The sequence below is a fragment of the Notothenia coriiceps genome, unplaced genomic scaffold (genome assembly GCF_000735185.1).
Source record: "Notothenia coriiceps isolate Sejong01 unplaced genomic scaffold, NC01 NC01_scaffold00005562, whole genome shotgun sequence".
Taxonomy (NCBI): Eukaryota; Metazoa; Chordata; class Actinopteri; order Perciformes; family Nototheniidae; genus Notothenia; species Notothenia coriiceps.
The window spans coordinates 70,066-87,651 of NW_011338263.1; the positions used below are offsets into that span (position 1 = coordinate 70,066).

The 17,586-nt window shown below is 39.9% G+C and overlaps 1 protein-coding gene across 1 annotated transcript in view; it reads left to right on the forward strand.

Moving 5' to 3' along the window:
* The window catches only part of LOC104943019 (cell adhesion molecule 1-like), a 42,756-nt gene that overhangs the window by 4,230 nt on the left and 20,940 nt on the right, over window positions 1-17,586 (forward strand). Inside the window, exons 3-8 of the mRNA XM_010768338.1 lie at window positions 2,367-2,513; window positions 7,191-7,343; window positions 8,802-8,939; window positions 14,091-14,249; window positions 15,289-15,385; window positions 15,661-15,833. Coding sequence (XP_010766640.1) covers window positions 2,367-2,513; window positions 7,191-7,343; window positions 8,802-8,939; window positions 14,091-14,249; window positions 15,289-15,385; window positions 15,661-15,833 — 867 coding nt within the window. The remainder of the gene's footprint in view (window positions 1-2,366; window positions 2,514-7,190; window positions 7,344-8,801; window positions 8,940-14,090; window positions 14,250-15,288; window positions 15,386-15,660; window positions 15,834-17,586) is intronic.

Consider the following 17,586-nt stretch of genomic DNA (forward strand, 5'->3'; position numbering starts at 1 on the left):
AAAAAGGAACAGCCGGCTGAAAAATAGGCTGGACACAAGACTGCTTCGCCTATTTATGGGGGGCCAGCAGCCGTTATCTTAGCCAAGTAAACCAACTGGCTGGTGGCTGTAGGCGACAAATATATTCAACATAGAGATATGAAAGTGTTATTGCTCTTGTTATCCAACACTCTGCATTGAATGATGAATTAGTGTTTTAAAATAAATCAGCCATTACCATACTTTATCCCTAACCTTAACTATTGTATGCCATAAACATTTGTTTTAAAAAGCAAGAAAAAGTTGTCATTGGACGTATAATGAGATTTATGAAATGACGAATAATCAGTATTCTTAACTGGCATTAGTGATGCTGTAAGTCCGTCGTTTCCAATTCTCAGAATGTATCTGGTACTGGTAAGATTGACAAGTATTGCCTTTTTCATGCACCAGCTCTATTTCATGCACCATCTCGCCATTGAATGGGTTGGTTGATTACAAAAATGGGTTTTTCTCCCCCAACCATACAATCATTCACCTTTAGAAGCTTTAACTATAGCGTTCTGTAGTACTATTTAATTTGTTTTGAGTCTGTATCCTATTTCACAATTAAACATTACATTATGTCAATGCCCATTGTAAGTATGAACTGCATTACAATTGTTTAATGGACTTTTATAACATAATCTGTGTTTATAAATGACTTTAATCTTGTCCTGAACCTGATCCCTGTCAGCAGCGTGGAATGAAATGGGTAGTTCATTGCATCAGACAGGTCTGGGGAGCTTTATCTCCACAGGAGGTTAATTTCCTATAGCTTGCCGCATTCACAGAGTTCATTTTGAATCATATTAGTTTGCCTGTCTTTCCCCATTATCACTATCTGAAAATGCAAGAGATATTTGTTCTCCTCCACTTTGTAAATGTCAGAATGCAATACAGGTGTCTGACAAGTCGGGCATGCAAATGTGCTTTTGATGTTTTCTTGGGGCTGTGGCTGGGAGTGCTGTTCCTCCGTTGGTGGGAACCTGAGGCATCAAATCGTATTCACCGTTATACTTATGCTATTTTAGCTCCTGCGAGACAAATGTAAAACAAGGTGACTTTTGATTATGTCCCTGTTGAAAGCTGAGTGGGGATCAAAGCCAGGCTCTTTGTGTGAGGTATAAGTTACATCAACAAGGTCGAAGGACTGTCTGTGGCACTGTCTGAATGACTCAGATGCTTACAGCACTTTTATTCCTAGAGATACAGAACAGCTGAGCACACGGAGCGCACATTGGTCACATGGATCCTCAGATGGAGGGCTCTGATAAAGCTCATCCATAAACAGCATCCAGCCCGGCTCCTCTCTCTCTCTCTCTCTCTCTCTTCTCTCTCTTTAACTCCCCCTCTCTTCCTCCCCTCCTCCACTCGGCCCATATCTACAAGTTGCCACACTCTTTCTTTGTTTCTTTTCCTTCCTACCCTCTCCTCTCTCGCTACCTTCGTGGGCAGCAGAGCTTACAGCCCATCTGGCACTGACTCACAGGGCCCACTCTGAGCTTGGGGAGATCAATAGTGACAAACATTGCACATGGCTCTTATATGAAAAGGATTAGACATGGCCGTCACCAAACAGTCTATGTGGCCTATTCACATATCTCAACAATGTGTGTTTGTGTGTACATCTATCCCTCAGCCTCTCCTCTGAGGAGTCTGCTGAACAATCGACCAAATAGGTTGATTGTTCAGCAGCTTATTATGACCTATAGTCACGTTTTAAAGTGGATGTGTAGGATCTATAGTTTGATAGATATTACAAAGATGATTTGAGGTCTCGCCAGGAGAACGTGTATATACTACGTCATGCCCCTATTCATTTCTATTGACGGCAGCGTCCATGTAAAGTTGGCGACGTTGGTGAGGGTGACGCTAACTTCACATTTACATACAGAAGGGGGAAAGGCATACACGTTCTCCTGGCGAAACTTCAAATAATCTTCGTAATATCTATCAAACTATAGACCCTACACATCCACTGGACATGGATTCTAAAAGTACAATATACACTTCTCGCTCGAAATCTAATCAAAAAGCATTTTAATGGCCAAACTATTCTACAATTTAGGATTTTCCAGAGAGGGTTATTTGTGAACATACGAGCCTCCGGAGCGTTTGCAATTGCCGCAAATTGTTGTTTCTAACACGACCACTTGAGGTGCTAAACTTTAAAACGTGACTATAGGTTGTGATAAGCTCAACAATCAACCTATTTAGTCGTATGAGTTGGAGGACTTGTTGCGATCCCTGTTGCAAGAACTGTAAATATTTGATAGGATTTTAATATGCAAAAAGGAACGTTTGCCTCTCATCTGAAATAACATTTTTCTGTCTGTGTTGTGAAGTCGATGGTCAGAACCTGGCAACCGACAACGTGTCAGTGATCGAGGGGGAAACAGCCACTATAAGCTGCAGAGTGAAGAACAACGACGACTCCGTTATCCAGCTGCTCAATCCCAACAGACAAACCATCTACTTCAGAGAAGTTCGACGTAAGTGCTGCTGCCTCAGACACAATGTTAACCATGTCTCCTGGAATCTGTGAAGTCAGCATGAATTATGCAAACACACTGGGATTGCTTAAGAAGAAAAGCATTTGGCTCTAATTCTTACTACTTAATTTTTTACTCTGCTTCACACCAAGAATTCTGCCGCTGCAGTTGAATGCATATTGTAGACATTGTTCCTTTCACTTACACACTGTCATTTAAGGTATCATTTTATTTGTATTTAACCTTTATTCAACCAGATAAAAATCATTGAGATAAAATCTCATTTACAATGCTGACCTGGCCAAGAAGGCAGCAACTTTACACATTATTACACATAACACAGACATATAATATACAGTGAACACAACTAAGTAAACAAAAAGACAAAAAGCAGGAAACAAACGACATTATTTAAAAATAATAGAGAAAATCAAGTAATTAACCGAAGTGTATGTCAAAGTCTTGTTGACGTTGTAGAGCCACTTAATCATTAACGGTATACATAGAACAAGTTTGAACAAACATGTAATTTATTTGTTCAAAATAATCAGTCACCATTAAAGCTACATGCACTGCCTTTTATGCATATACACTAAATCTGTACTGACAATTACATTTCAATATTCATTGTTCTTTTATTAGTTTGAATTTTAAATAAAACTTCTCCGCCCATTGACCGCAAAAATACGCTCATGACTATATTAGTAGTTTTCCTTTAAGTCCCTTGAAAAAAATATAGTTTCTGTCCTCAGATTCGTGTTTTTGTGTCAGTTACCCATTTTAGGACATCCTGTACTAACTAACCTCTTTTGACATTTGAAGTGAAGGTATCTGATATCACTAGATCAGCTTTTGCTTTAAGTATCACGTGATTCCATCTGTCCTTGACTTCTTGGCTTTTACACAAGTCATTAAACTCAGAAAGTGGCAAGATTAATATGAGATAATACACTGTGCTACCATAATGGGAATACTTTTGTGTCCTTGTCAGTGTTCGATTGTACGATAATCTCTTAGATTAGGATATTGAACATTATGATTATGCATGAGCATATGGGCTACTCCTACTTCTACCAAGTTTCGTCTCTGCTTTTTTACGTGTTTATATCTGGGATGTGAGCCAAGATTCAAGGTGAACGAGAAACACTCTTTATTTCAGTCTATATTGCATCCCAGCTGTTATTTCACAAGTCTAGGTAGCGAGACGTGTGTTCCTTTCTCTCTTGTGAAGAGCATCAGGGGAGACAGGGTAAACATTTGTTGTCATATTTGTACAAAATACCCAATGCTACCTGAGAATATGATGATAAAGAATGGATTTATATAAAGCATAGGTCATGTTGCGCTCTACATCTTAGACATATTTGTATTCTGACACGACTGAGTAGAAAGACACTTGTAACGTTTACAAAAGCAACAATGAATAATAAGCTCTGGGTAACAATCAATATTAATTCTGTACTGTTAAGGACATTTTTCCCAAGGTTAAGACAACCCTTTTCCTCTCTGCTGGTAAGCTGCTTGACATGTCGTTTTCTCCGACTTAGTCAATGTTGTTCTATTCACAATTTCACGACATAAAAGGTTTCGTAAAGGTGCTAATTAGATCTGAAAATATGTGAGATCTATAACGGACGCCGGTGTTGTTGGGTGGCTGCTGTGTGTTTGTGTTCCTCATAAGAGGTCTAGTAAACCCCATAGCAGCACTACTCTACTCCGCTCCTAAAGGACTGCCGGTCCTGTGTGGACCCCCCTCAGCCTGTGGCTTTGTTACCTGTCAACAGGGCCGCTCGAAATAGTGGCAGATCTTTGTATACAGCAAAGTAAACGGCAGCGACATAAAGACACAACAGGCGCTACAAGAACAGCAGCGCCAAGCGAAGAGGCAGAAACAGATGCATAAGTGCCGTACAAAATAATAACAGCTTTAAAATGTCGGTGAAGGCCAAATAAACACATTTCTATTGCAGCAAATAAAGATGAATTATGCCAGGTATACAGGCTGAGCGAGTATTGTTGGTATGAGAAATGTATTCTGCATGATATTCATTCAAAATGACAAGCAATTTTGCAGAGTTGTCATCTGAAATGGGAAAAATTAGCTTTTATCAGCCATGGTGGACCTCTATGGATTGTGATGCAATATTACACCATTATTTATTTACTGCATCCTTTCACAGAAGATGCCTTGTGTTGCAAAGGTTTAATGTTTAAACCTTTTTTCCAGCATCAGATAATGAAGGCAACAAATTCCTAGAAACAGGTTTTAGAATATTTATTATTTCTCAAAAGCGTTAATCGTCACGACTAATTAAGCAACACCAAAGTTAAGAATTCAATCAATGTTATTTAGAAAGAGTTAACCCAAAACTCATCTGAGCGGATATAATTGACAGTGGCGCTGCAATATAAACAACGGGAACCAATACAAAAAGAAAAACACTGAAATAAACCCGTAATTGCAATGAGATGCTGATTGAGAAAATAGCTTTTCAGGGTCTTCAGTTTATTCTGAAAACTTCCTTTATGAATAAAGTTAAAATCTTCTCCAGGAAGAATAGCTGTTCAGTCCATGTTGAATTGATTTGGATATAATGGACTCCCATAATGACAAGTTTAAACAGTTATTACTGTACTTCTCCCCTTTAAGATGAACAATATTTTTCAGTTGTTCTTTTACATACATATAAATCACAAGACTATCTATGCAGTCAAATAAGTGTTGTTTCCATAAATGTGTTTAGATACAGTATATATTTCTTGCATGGTATTTTCATAGCTTGGTTTTCAACACAAAAACAGCTGAAAAATGTTGTCGATTTAACAATTACTGGACATTTAAGAACAATTTGAATTCAATTTTAACTAATCAATTCATTTTGTATGTTTTTTTTTTATTAAAAAGTACCAGATTCACTAATTTCTGATATTTTTATTGACTGAATTGTTAATCAAAATCCAAAGAATATCCCTAAAGGCACGGAAACACCAGGCCGATTATTGGCGTCGGTGGGCGTCAGGCCGACGATGAGCGTCGACACGCCCTATTCAGATTGGTGTGTCCCGCACCGTCGGGTCTTTTCAGCCTTGCCGACGCAGTGATTTCTTCGGCAGTCGGCCAAAGAAATCACTCTGATTGGCTGTTCAGCTAGCGAATCAGTGCATGAGAAGCGAAACGTAAGTGAGGGATCCAAACAAACTATTAAGAAGGCAAATCTGAGATTTCATTTAACTCCAGCCCTCGACACAGTTTCGGGAAAGCCCCATGAGCTTCTCGCTGTAGAGTGAAACTGGAACGCACACACTATTGTTTGTTTATATCACGCAGTCTGTTCTTCTTCTCTCGGTTATCACGCGGTCTGTCTTCCGGTTGTTGCCTCTTTTGATTGACGAATACACACTACCGCCGCCTGCTGGCAAGGAGAGTTATTGCCACTCACGCATGCGCAGTTCGTACGTGCTTCTTGGCCGTCGGCTGAAGTCTTTGCGGTGTCTTCCAGTGCGACACATGGCCAAAACGCAGAGACGCGAGGCGACGCAACAGTCGGTGTCCGTCTGTGTCAGTTCTTTGTTGTCAGATTGGTGTGTCCGGGCCTTAATATAAGTAATCACTACATTTGGTTGCAACCCTTATATGTATAAATATTTTTGAAAAATATGCCTTAACCCTGATTAATGAATACCAGACTATGCTCTTATGTAAGCATTCAGCCGGTTATAAAACTGCCACGTATAAACTTGATCGAGCGTCCCCAAAGTGAAGGGTTTCCCTCCTTAGCAGGTGCTCTGGCTCTCAAAGTGCATCAGTGTCATTGTTTCCCTTTGAGGAGAGACTTCCAAAGAGCTCTCAAATTATACCGGGGGATGAGGTTTCATGTTGACACTGGCCCGAGACCTTGGGTAATGATGATGATGCTAAGTGTAAAGCCTTAGGGGAATAACAAACTCCCTATGCTTTAAACAGGGCCTGAATACAGTTTGTTAGCCTAAGGATGTGAAGAGGACTTGATAAAGAAGGCAGGTCAAAACATCAAAAGGGCTCCAAATCAAATCAACCAGAGCTGTTTATGTAAAAGAGTGCTTAGAGATGAAGGCTGACTCAATTGAAAAGCAGAGTAAAATCTCCGAAAGAGATGGCTAACCTAGTTTTACCACATTACAATACAATTCAGCCAATCTATATCGGCATTAGTATACAGATTCCCAGCTACTTCTGATTTAAAGTTTCAAGCATCCAACCCTCTCTACCTCGGCTCTGTGATTTAAGTCATTATGTATGTTTGAATGGCTCCCCGTTTTCTGGAATATGTGAGTTTGCTGCATTCATCCATGACCAGCAGCAGCCCACTTTAAGAGATCCTAGCTTGTTAGGAGTCCTCATGAGCACTCTTCACACTTTCCTGTCTTAGCGAGTGCTCTGTGAACTGTAAAGCTTCTTTATAAATCAACTTGTATGAATCATTTTGAAGCTCACTTTTCTTTTACTCAATTAAAGAGAAAGCCCACAAAAGGCTCTCTTGCCCCCTTCTCCATATCTCATTCTCCTCTTTCGTCTCCTTTGTCTCTCTCCATCCAATCTTTCATTCTCACCCCCTCTTCCTTTCTCACCACATGTCTCACGTCTGTGTCCCTGTACTCTGTATCCTCACTGTCTCTGTCTCACATGTATCCCCACAGCTCTGAAGGACAGCCGGTTCCAGCTGGTGAATTTCTCTGACAATGAACTGCGGGTGTCTCTGTCCAATGTGTCACTCTCGGATGAGGGACGCTATGTGTGCCAGCTCTACACAGATCCTCCTCAGGAAGCCTACGCAGACATCGCTGTCCTGGGTAGGTGTGAGGTTTCATAAGTGAACCTCACAAGCACCCATCACCTAGCTCATCACACACATTTTTATTGTATTTCGCTATGCTATAGAGGGGGGACATGAAATAATAGTAATCTTTGATCCTGTTATCTTTAGCAACTGAAACAAAATGTCAGCCAATTAGGTTCTTGCGGTGCTCTACAGCATAACGAAAAGGAGCAGATGCTGAAACCGATGGCTCAGACCACGTTGGTTTTGGCAGCTGTGTTGACTCTGTGAATCCCGGTGAATGTTGACTTGGCTGCTCCAAACGAGTCCCTATTGAGAGTCAGCTGTGCCACACTTTGATGCTTTGGAGTGAAATTACTCTAGTTAAGCTTTATTATACATGCAGACATCCTGGGGGATTGAAAGGAATTAAAAGCACTTTAAAGTAATTACTCTAGTTGTACAATTGAAGCCTAGCTGCAGTATTTTCTGAACCAAGGGTTGCATTAAAGACTCCTTGAAATGAACACCCCGCTGACTTTTTGCTTTCAAGTAACTGGAGTTCAGCCAGTTTGTTGCAATGACTGATGTAAGGGACAATTGTGCCTTATCCTAATCTCTGTACATTTAGTATTGAACCCTTGCAGGATGTAATCACATGTACTTACACAAAATAACTTTGGCTCAGAGTGTTGGGTAACAGTTTCTAATAAGGGTTCAACTCATATTGATTACATATATGATTGAATGTTTGTATTATGAATTTGTTTAGCTCAACAATGAGAAAATGAGTTTGTCATAATTGTGAGATGTGGTCTGTCGATCCACCACTTTGATCCAAACTGAGTTAGAGAGCTTCTTTGCCTTTTTATTGGATGGACAGCTGAAGATAGACAGGAAAACAGCAGAAAAGAGAAGGGATCACATGCAGCAAAAAGGCCAAAGTCGGGACCAGAACTCAGCTAACTTAACTAAGTCAACTAAATGTTGAGACAGGAAAATAATTGCAAAGTCACTTCATTACACTTTGAATTGATCCTGGTCCGGTAGAAAATTACAATTCCAGACGACCCATGCATCTGATCAGTCTCTCTGAATTCAGAACAGTACTCTCAAAGATACATGCTGCGTTACCCAGCGCCAGCGGCCCTTGTTTGTGTCTCAAGAAAATCCAGCAGTAGCCAGTTCACACAAACTATTCAATACTTTGACTATTTAGCATAATTAAGACGAACATGAGATTACCAATTCTCGCAAGTTACCTACACTTGTGTTTCTTCAAGCAATGTCATATCATTCATGAAAATGACCATTATTATTTTTAAAACTCAGTAAAGGTATTAATCAAAGAGGTGTTGAGAGTTCGTTGTGAGTTCATCATTTGTCGATGCAGGAATCCACACATTACTTAAACAATCATCAAAAGCCACCAAATGTGTGTGTCTATAAATGTTGTCCTGCTGTTGTAATTCTGACTTTTGCCGTGGGTCAGTCCCTCCAGGCAACCCAATCATCGAGAGCCGGGAAGATGTGGTCAGCGAGGGGAACGAGACGGAGCTCACCTGCACAGCCATGGGCAGCAAGCCAGCTGCCTCCATCAGATGGATGAAAGGGGAGGAAGAACTGACAGGTCAGTAGAATAACAGCCTCCCCCAGTTTGCTTCACAAGCTCCAGTCCTGTCCACTTCCCTCCATGTCCCGTTCTCTTGAGACGATTCCTCTGTGAACAAAATGGAGTTTTCCTCTAAAACATGAATGTGTGTTGTACTGATTGTATTACCGGTTTGTGTAGGAAATACCTCGGAAACTAATCATACCTGGCATGTACTGCTTTCTCTCTCTCTTTATTTTATTGTACCCATGTGTACCTTGCTACTTGCTCAGCTATGGTCTGTACAGTAATGATCAAACTCTGCATCCACAACTGCAGAAGCTGCAATCCAGGCCTATGTTATGTTTCATATACATTTTACAAACATGCTTTCCCAAAAGGCACTCATTTTGATTTCAACGTTTTTAGTTTGGATTTAAATATGCTTGAATATTTCTAGTAAACATTTGGTATTGATTGCTGATTTAATTATATGTTTAAAGACAACCCTAAGTCCTTCCTATTTAAAATGTTAATTGAATATAAACGGAAAAGATGGTTGTGAAGTATTTACTGCACATTTAATCTTCATTTCAGAGCCGTCAGTCGGCTGTAGGCTGTTACAAAGAGTGGTATATAATCTGGGGTGGTAAAAAATCCTTATTATCTCTCAGTTATGATTAGGGAGTCATCAATAATTCATCACATACACTTATTGTACAGCAATGGGGGATATTCATTTTAGTCCTATCGTATTTACACAGAGTGGATGTATCTGGGCTTGTTGTCAAATTATATATGTATTAGAATGGAGTGGATTCATTTGGCTTGTTGAGAGATGAAATATTTAGACAAGAGTGAATCTGAAGCTAAATGCCATCTGTGCCTCCAGTGTTCCCTACAGCAGCCGAAGTCAATTTCTGTTTATGAGTTGTCGAGTGTTGTGCGGGAGGAGGGAGAGACAACAGGATGGTTAGATCAGCGAAATGCCACTGACATGCTGAGCGGGGCTAATCCATAGTGGCAGTGGATACATAAGGAGAGCCAGAGAGTCACGTCCTCCTGTACCCCAGGAAACACAAATCACTACTCATTATAGACGTGCTAAACAATTCATTAGCTCCAGCACGCATTGAGATTAAAAGGAACACATCACACTGGTTTTATCTAATCTTTGAGGTCCAGTTTGTCTTACGTCCGTGTGCAGGCAAGACAGCCATAATAGCATTAAAGACATTTGCAGGCTGATTTAAACACACTTTCAAATTGAGTGAATTGGTTTTGCAACCATTTGTCATGCTGGCAGGGAGGGGACTTTTGGGCTCCAGCCTGAGAGAGACCCAACACAGAAGGTGGCAAAATGCTTGTTAGCATATTTGACAGCTGCAATATTATTTAAATGTAGTGGAGCCTGGTGCTCTGCGGCTACTGCTGCTCCAGAGCATGAGGAGGTTGGTTCAAATCTGTACACAATTGCGTGGAACTGCATGCAGGAGATTATTAAATCAGAATTTTTTATTTGAATTTAGTTTTTACGTTGTGAAAATGTCACTTTTACAAATGTCCATTAATAAAATGCACTCCACATTTTAAGTTGCTTAAAATTTGAAGCACATACTGTACTCTATAATTTAAGTTTTATTTTACACTCAATTATAAGAAACATATTTTACATATTGGAACAATTGTGGTCACAGAGTTTAGCATCTACACCGATATTTCTTGATGTCGAAGCTAGTTTTAAGTAGCTTGATCAGTGGCTGCTTTACGGTGCGTTGTCAGGGAGACGACTCGATATGAAACTGACTGAAAGAAAATGTCACCCTGAGAAGAGGCTACGCTTGATTGCGCTGGGATTGATCACTGGTTGATGCTCACAAGAGCGTTTGATTTGACATCTCTGCTGCACCACTCAAATCTCATCTGCATTCAGATTCGAGTCCTTGCGCGACCTGATCCGCAGTTGTTTTCCTCATCTTGGCTTGGATGACACTGATAATTGACAAGTGTTGGTTAGCCTGAACACTGTAAATGGCTCTGTCCGTATGAGTCTGATCTTCAAAACGATGCTCAGGACTTTCAAAGGTTTTCAAAAGTTTTTTATATTCAATTTGTTTTGTGAGAAAAATCATGACCCAATATAATTGACACTAGAGGAAGTCAAATCTTTTTTCACTGCACCGCGGAGATGAGTGGAGGCTTTTCCTGACCTTGAAATGTGTTTTGCCAGTCCCTTTGGTATTTTGCACGATGCCACAACATCATGGGACCGTTCTACCTTATCATGCAGACAAGATACTCCAAGGCAGGATGGTGCAATTTTGAGAAAAATTCTCTTTGAGATTGCATGGAAGCAGCTGTATTTTCCCCCAACAAAATCAGCTATGATGGTAGTGCTATCCACCAAGGGGACTGCAGTCATGACATGTCACATACAACCCAGATTAAATTAAACTTTCAAAGTCACACATGTTTTCTGCCCTCACTTTCTTCCAATGAAGGTTTAACACACTGAATTGCCTTTAAAGTTTATTTTCTTGAACATTTGAAAACAGTATTGGACAACAAACAAAATGATAGTTATTTCAAATGAAGACTCCAATTTAAAGGAGATGTTAAATGTGTTGTAAAAATGAATGACAGAAGCTGGATTCACAGAAGTATAGAGCAGCTTTGGCTTATTTTAAGGAGAAAGAAAATCAATGTTGGTAGATTTAAAGTTGTAAAGGAAATAACTGTAAAATACAAATAGAGTAATGCTACGAGTGTAGTGGCAAGATCTATTCTACTTAAAGGGGACCTATCATACAAAATGCACTTTTTTATGTCTTTTATACATGAAATATGTGTCCCCGGTGTGTCAGGGAATTCACGCAGCATCAGAAAATAAAACCCTCTCTCTTTTCCTCCGTACCCAAATCTCTAAAAACGGGGCTACAACGGAGCTGATCCAGATTTGCTTCCGATATGACGTAATATCGGAAATGTTGGCTGGCTTTACACCCACGGCCCTATCAGAAACAATGCCCGACTGTTTTGGACGTAATATGGTCAGTGCATGTTAACATTAGCATCGCTAACACTCAGAGCTAACCTGTACTGCACAGAGCATGTGTGTGAAGAAGCAGGAAATAAAAGGAACTCACCTTGTGGTATAACCGGCAAGAGAGAAAGCCTTTGAGCTCCATACTGTTTCAGAAATAATCCTTGATAATCCATGATATGGCGTTTCATCACGGCAGTATTTAGTTTAGACATAGCTGCCGGGTCCCGCATGAGCTCACCGCCCCCTTTTTTTCTTTATCAATTTTTATTTTCTTAAAGCTTTATACCCAAAATCAGCACTTTTGAAACAGGAAGTGAAATAGAGGGATATGAGGCATGGCTAGAATGGGTGATCTGTTTGGTATTTTGAACACTACATAGACATGTTTTTTATATATGTTTATATATCTGAGACCTAAAAATAGCATGATAGGTCCACTTTAAATCAAACAATCATAAAACAGCTCTCATCTAATGAGAACTTAAAGATAATGCTGACAAATCTAGCTTTTGTTGGATATATAAAGATATTGCTTTCTTATTTTTATTCATAACAGTTTATTGTTTGAATATCACTTTGATTATTTTTGATTTGCCATATAATGACAAAACATGGACCTTTCCAAAAATATAAATATAAAAAATATCCATGCTAGTATTGTGATAATGATTTCCACATTTCACCTAAGCCTACCACATGTTCTCTTTACCGTCTGTTCCCGAACCATTTTTAGTAAAGTAGCACTCAGATTAGTATGAGACAATTACTGTGAATGTGTGAGAGGATAATGACTCATTATCTCAATCTTCTAAATCATTCTTCTCTTCACACAGTTCATTGGCGCAGGTGCTCTTGGAAACGCCCCCATTGACCTTACTAATGTGACCTAGTGCAGCGTTTAGTCTTTGTGATTGCATGATGACAATAGAGCTCTTATTGTGAAATGTGTGTTGTTTTTTGGCAAGGAACAAGAGGCCATTGTTCTGTGAGCGCTACAGCTGATCACCGCTCTCCACTTTAACTAAAGATGGTAGGGATTAACTCACTGTAGTGAAGTGAAATCACCTAAAAGGCTTTAGTTAACAACTCACATGGGGCAAAGAAATATATATCACTCGATTTTTAGACCTACAGTATACGTCCTATAGCCTGTGTTTATAAATGTACTGTTTACCATTCAGTTGCCATTCGTTTTCATGTATTACATTACAATCACTGTCAGAATTTATATTACCGCTGTTTCCTGATTACAGAAAAAATACTTTTTATGAAAGTTAGTGGATGAGTGCAGCATGGGTGAAATTATTATTATTTTTCCACTAGAAACGGCCTTGATGGAGGTCTGCAATCTCCAAGTACTCCTCTAGTAATGATAATGTTGCTTTCTCTCCTCTAACAGTCAGGGTGCTCTTCAAACAGCCTGTTTTCTCACCACAGTTGGCAGTATGTAATGCTCGCATGCACATTGACCACTATACCTAGTACTTTACATTTAATAGAGGCTGGTCTTGGGTGGCTGGGCTTATGTTACACCGGGTTAATATCCATCAAGAGGCCACATATGTGTGTATTGGTGATCATCAACCATGGAACAACAGTGCTCTGCCCTCTCTGAGTCCAGCCAGGCTCCCTTGTGACAAGGCTGAAATGGAAGTGTGCTGCAGGTCAGAGTGGGGCTGTAATTATTTCCTCACTTCATTAAGTGCGAGTAAACCATCACACTCAGCACTGCAGCTAATGCGATGCCCCTGTGGCATTGTAATGCTCTCTAAATGAATGCCCCTCTGACAGCCTGAGGCCTAGTGGGCAGCAGATTACTGCAGGGTTAGCCCCAACAATGCTCAACCCTCGAGCTGCAGAGGCATTCATTATCAGGCTTATATGACCTCCTCACTGCTCTCATCAAAATCGCAGGCCTTGGGCCAGTCAGAATCATAAAGTATCATTCGGGCGCCGCATTACTGAATCATAAATTAAATGTAAATGCCATCTGAAAACACTCCACTTTGACAGGTAATGTGCTAATAGCTATGAGTATTTGCTCATTATGGTCACTGCGAGTCTGTGCAGCAGCAGGATCTGAGATTTGTTTTTGAGCTGTTAAGCCGTTAACTTTTTTCCCCATCTTGTGCTCATTTCTCTAGGTGAGACAACAGTTGAGGAGACGTATGACAGGATGTTTACTGTCACCAGCCGGGTGAGATTTTCTGTCACCAAAGAGGATGATGGGTTGCCAGTGGACTGCATCATTGACCATCCAGCTGTAAAGGACCTCCTGGCTCAACGACATTTGGAAGTGCTATGTGAGTGACCTAAATGTGTTTTCAAGCCCAAAACACCTAGGCCCCATAAGACTACATACTTTCTCTATCTTTCTTTGGGCTGTTTGGGGGATAACGTACTTATTGTCAGGGCTCAAAAGCCTACTACAAACATTCAAATAGGTGCCAATCACTAGCAATTACAAACAGAATTAGGTTAAATACTTATACAATTATTAAAACATTTACAGAAATTTATAACTTTCTGCAGTCAAATTAGGGAAACTTGGGCAACACAGTTAACAGAACTTCAACATCCTTTGACGGTTATTAGCATCTTTATGCTGCTTAGACAGTCAAAATATTTAGCTTTTAAAGACGAGAAACGTAATAGCTATGAACTTGTTTCCAGCAGAAAATTGCATTTTTTATTAATACAGGAGCAAGTTTTTGATCTGTTTTGTGATTATCAAAAAATATCTCCTTTGAAGTTCATCTTTAAGACAGTTTAAGTTTTTCTTGAAGACAAAGAAATGTTTTTCAAATAAATAATTTCTTAAGCTTGATTTAAAGTAATATGAAAAGTATTTACCTGGAATCGCGAATATGGCCACAAATACCTTAGCCCACGATACAGTCACCACGAGGGATACACACTTTTGCTCAGGTGTCAGATGATGTTTATGTATTCTTTAAATGGTGAATCGATTGGATAGTTAATACAGGCAGCCTTACATTGTTAAACATCAAAGAAAGGTTATGGTACCCTTTTGTAGTCTTTGTAGAATATTAATTTATTTTCAGATAGACCACTGTTTCGTCTGACCTTTCATAGAAAAAGAGAAAGCTTGACTGAAACGGCTTGACATTTTGGTAATCTTTGGCTAGCATTGATAAGAAGAGAGAAAAAAGGTACTGTATACTCATTGGATGTCTACTGAGCATGTAGGATAATCATTTCATCATCCTTTGTGTGTACCTTCGGCTGGTAACTTTAGCTTTGACTGTATTGAAGGAAAAGCCGGTTTTGTTATAACTTGATACTAAATGAGTATTGTGAATGCTCATCTTTTATTTTCAGATAAACCAGAAGTGAAGATTGTGGTGACATATCCTGACGGCTTAACCAGAGAGGGTGATAATCTAGATTTGACATGTATTGCTGAAGGAAAACCACAGTGAGTGTTCACCCAGATGGACGCACCTCAACACTTCAAGAAAAACTCTTGAAAATGTTTTGTCCTTTCTGCAAGTCTGATTATGGACCTTAACCTTCACATTTCCTTGAGCCATTTAAATGTTAGCAGTTGTATGCATGCTGTATCAAATACATCATTAAACAGGGCCCGTCGATGGCCTTCTTCTTAGCATATCTCAGATTTGACCTTTATTGCAGTTTTCGAGCATGGATTGACAGCGTCTGAGTGATGTCTGTGGTATTTGTGCTCTCCAGTCCCCATCAGATCAACTGGCTGAGAGTAGACGACGATGTGCCGCCTCATGCTGTGGTCACCGGCTCTGATCTGTACATCGAAAACCTCAACAAGTCTTACAACGGCACCTATCGCTGCGTGGCGTCCAATGCTGTGGGAGAGGCCTACGATGACTACATCCTCTACGTATATGGTATGTGTTAAGCTTTATCGCACTTGATGTCTAAATGCCATCATCACTCTTTTACACTAGGATTCAATCTGTATTGCTGATATAGAAAGGTGTATATACCTAACTGCCTACAGTAGCTTTGGCAGTCGAGGGATTGCATTGGAACTACACTATCAGGATTTACTACAGCGTTTGTGCAACAAACAGAATCACATTTCAAATGTAATAAGGTGAAAGGCATTATTGAGAGGAACAGGAAGCTTGAAGTAGCAGTAGGTGCTGTTGACAAATCCAGAGAGCTCCAAATATACGTTGAAGATTCAAGCTGCTGCTTTACTTTTTATGTTTGATGAGTTTGAACCGTATACAATAAAAAGTAATGGATAAAGTGGATTTTGACTTTTGACAGCATGTTAAAACCCAGCAGATTAGATTTTATATAAAAGAGAATCAGATGTTTGCTGATATTGTCATATTGTATGCTGTCATTCAGCAGAACCAATTGGTGCCCAAGAAACCATATTAAACAAAACATATTTATAAATGTGTTTTTTAGAGGTGTCATGCTAGCTGTTTCCCAATGTTTTTTTTTTACACTTTATGCTAAGCCAAGCCAATGTTGCCTGCTGGCTGCAGCTTTATATTTCAAGTACAGACATGAGAGCAGTGTCAATCTTCTCATGTAACTCTTGGCAAGAAAGACCCAAATCTCAAACCATTCCTGAACATAGCAACAGAAATGCGTATTGACTATTTGGTCTCATATAAAAAATTGAACACTAGATGTCTGCCGTAAAAATGTGGTTTGGTTCTGTTGACATATCGAGGTGGGTAGAATTCCAATGTGTTCTGCAGCCAACCAGTAAAGGGCAATAAAGGGACCATCTCCCCCTGGACTTGACTTTAAATGCAGCAGACAGTATATTCCCCTCAGTTTGAACCTCAAATGCAGAGACTACTATGAATGTCTCCTCACGGATCTTATTTCTTGTTTTACTCTAACATGACTGTCAGTCATGACTCATGACACACTAGCATGTCTTTGTTGTGATTTCCTTGTTTGTGTTCAACACATCAGAATCCTTTAAACCAGGGGTTTTCAAAGTGTGGGAAGGTGAGCCTCCCCTCAGAGAACATGACAACAGCCGAACCCCCCCTCCCAATTATTGTAAATTATTGTTGCTATAATGCAGGGGTATTCAATTGCATTTGAAAGAGGTCCAGTAAGAGAACATTTAATTAAATGCTCTGTTTTCGCTGTCTACCTTTCTCTTTTTTGAGCACGTCATTTGAAATGAATCACTGCTGTTTCTCTCTTCTTCTCTCGTTTCTGTGTGTGTTTGAATCTATCGTGCTGACTCACTGACTACACCGATTTGATTGGCTGAGTAGCGTCAGCTTCTTAAAACATTAAACAATAACTTTTTAAAACTTTTTTTTTTACATTTTCAACATCGTGGATAAATCCTTATATGCTCAATGTGTTGCTCCCGGCAACACACTGAACATCAACTTTGCCTCCTTATTACACTCACCCCTACTTTAGTGGGAACAATGAGTCTGCGTCTTTGATGCGCACAGGCGGATGATGCGGGGATGCAATGTAGACAGGAATAGATCATCAGCCTTGACCGGTACTTGCTTTTGATCAAAGTCAATGCGGAAAACCCGAACTTACACAGGTAGGTGGAGGCAGGGGCGGACTGGGACTAAAAATCAGCCCTGGAATCTCACCCAGCCCAGCCCACACAAATTGGTAGAGCACGCTAGTCAA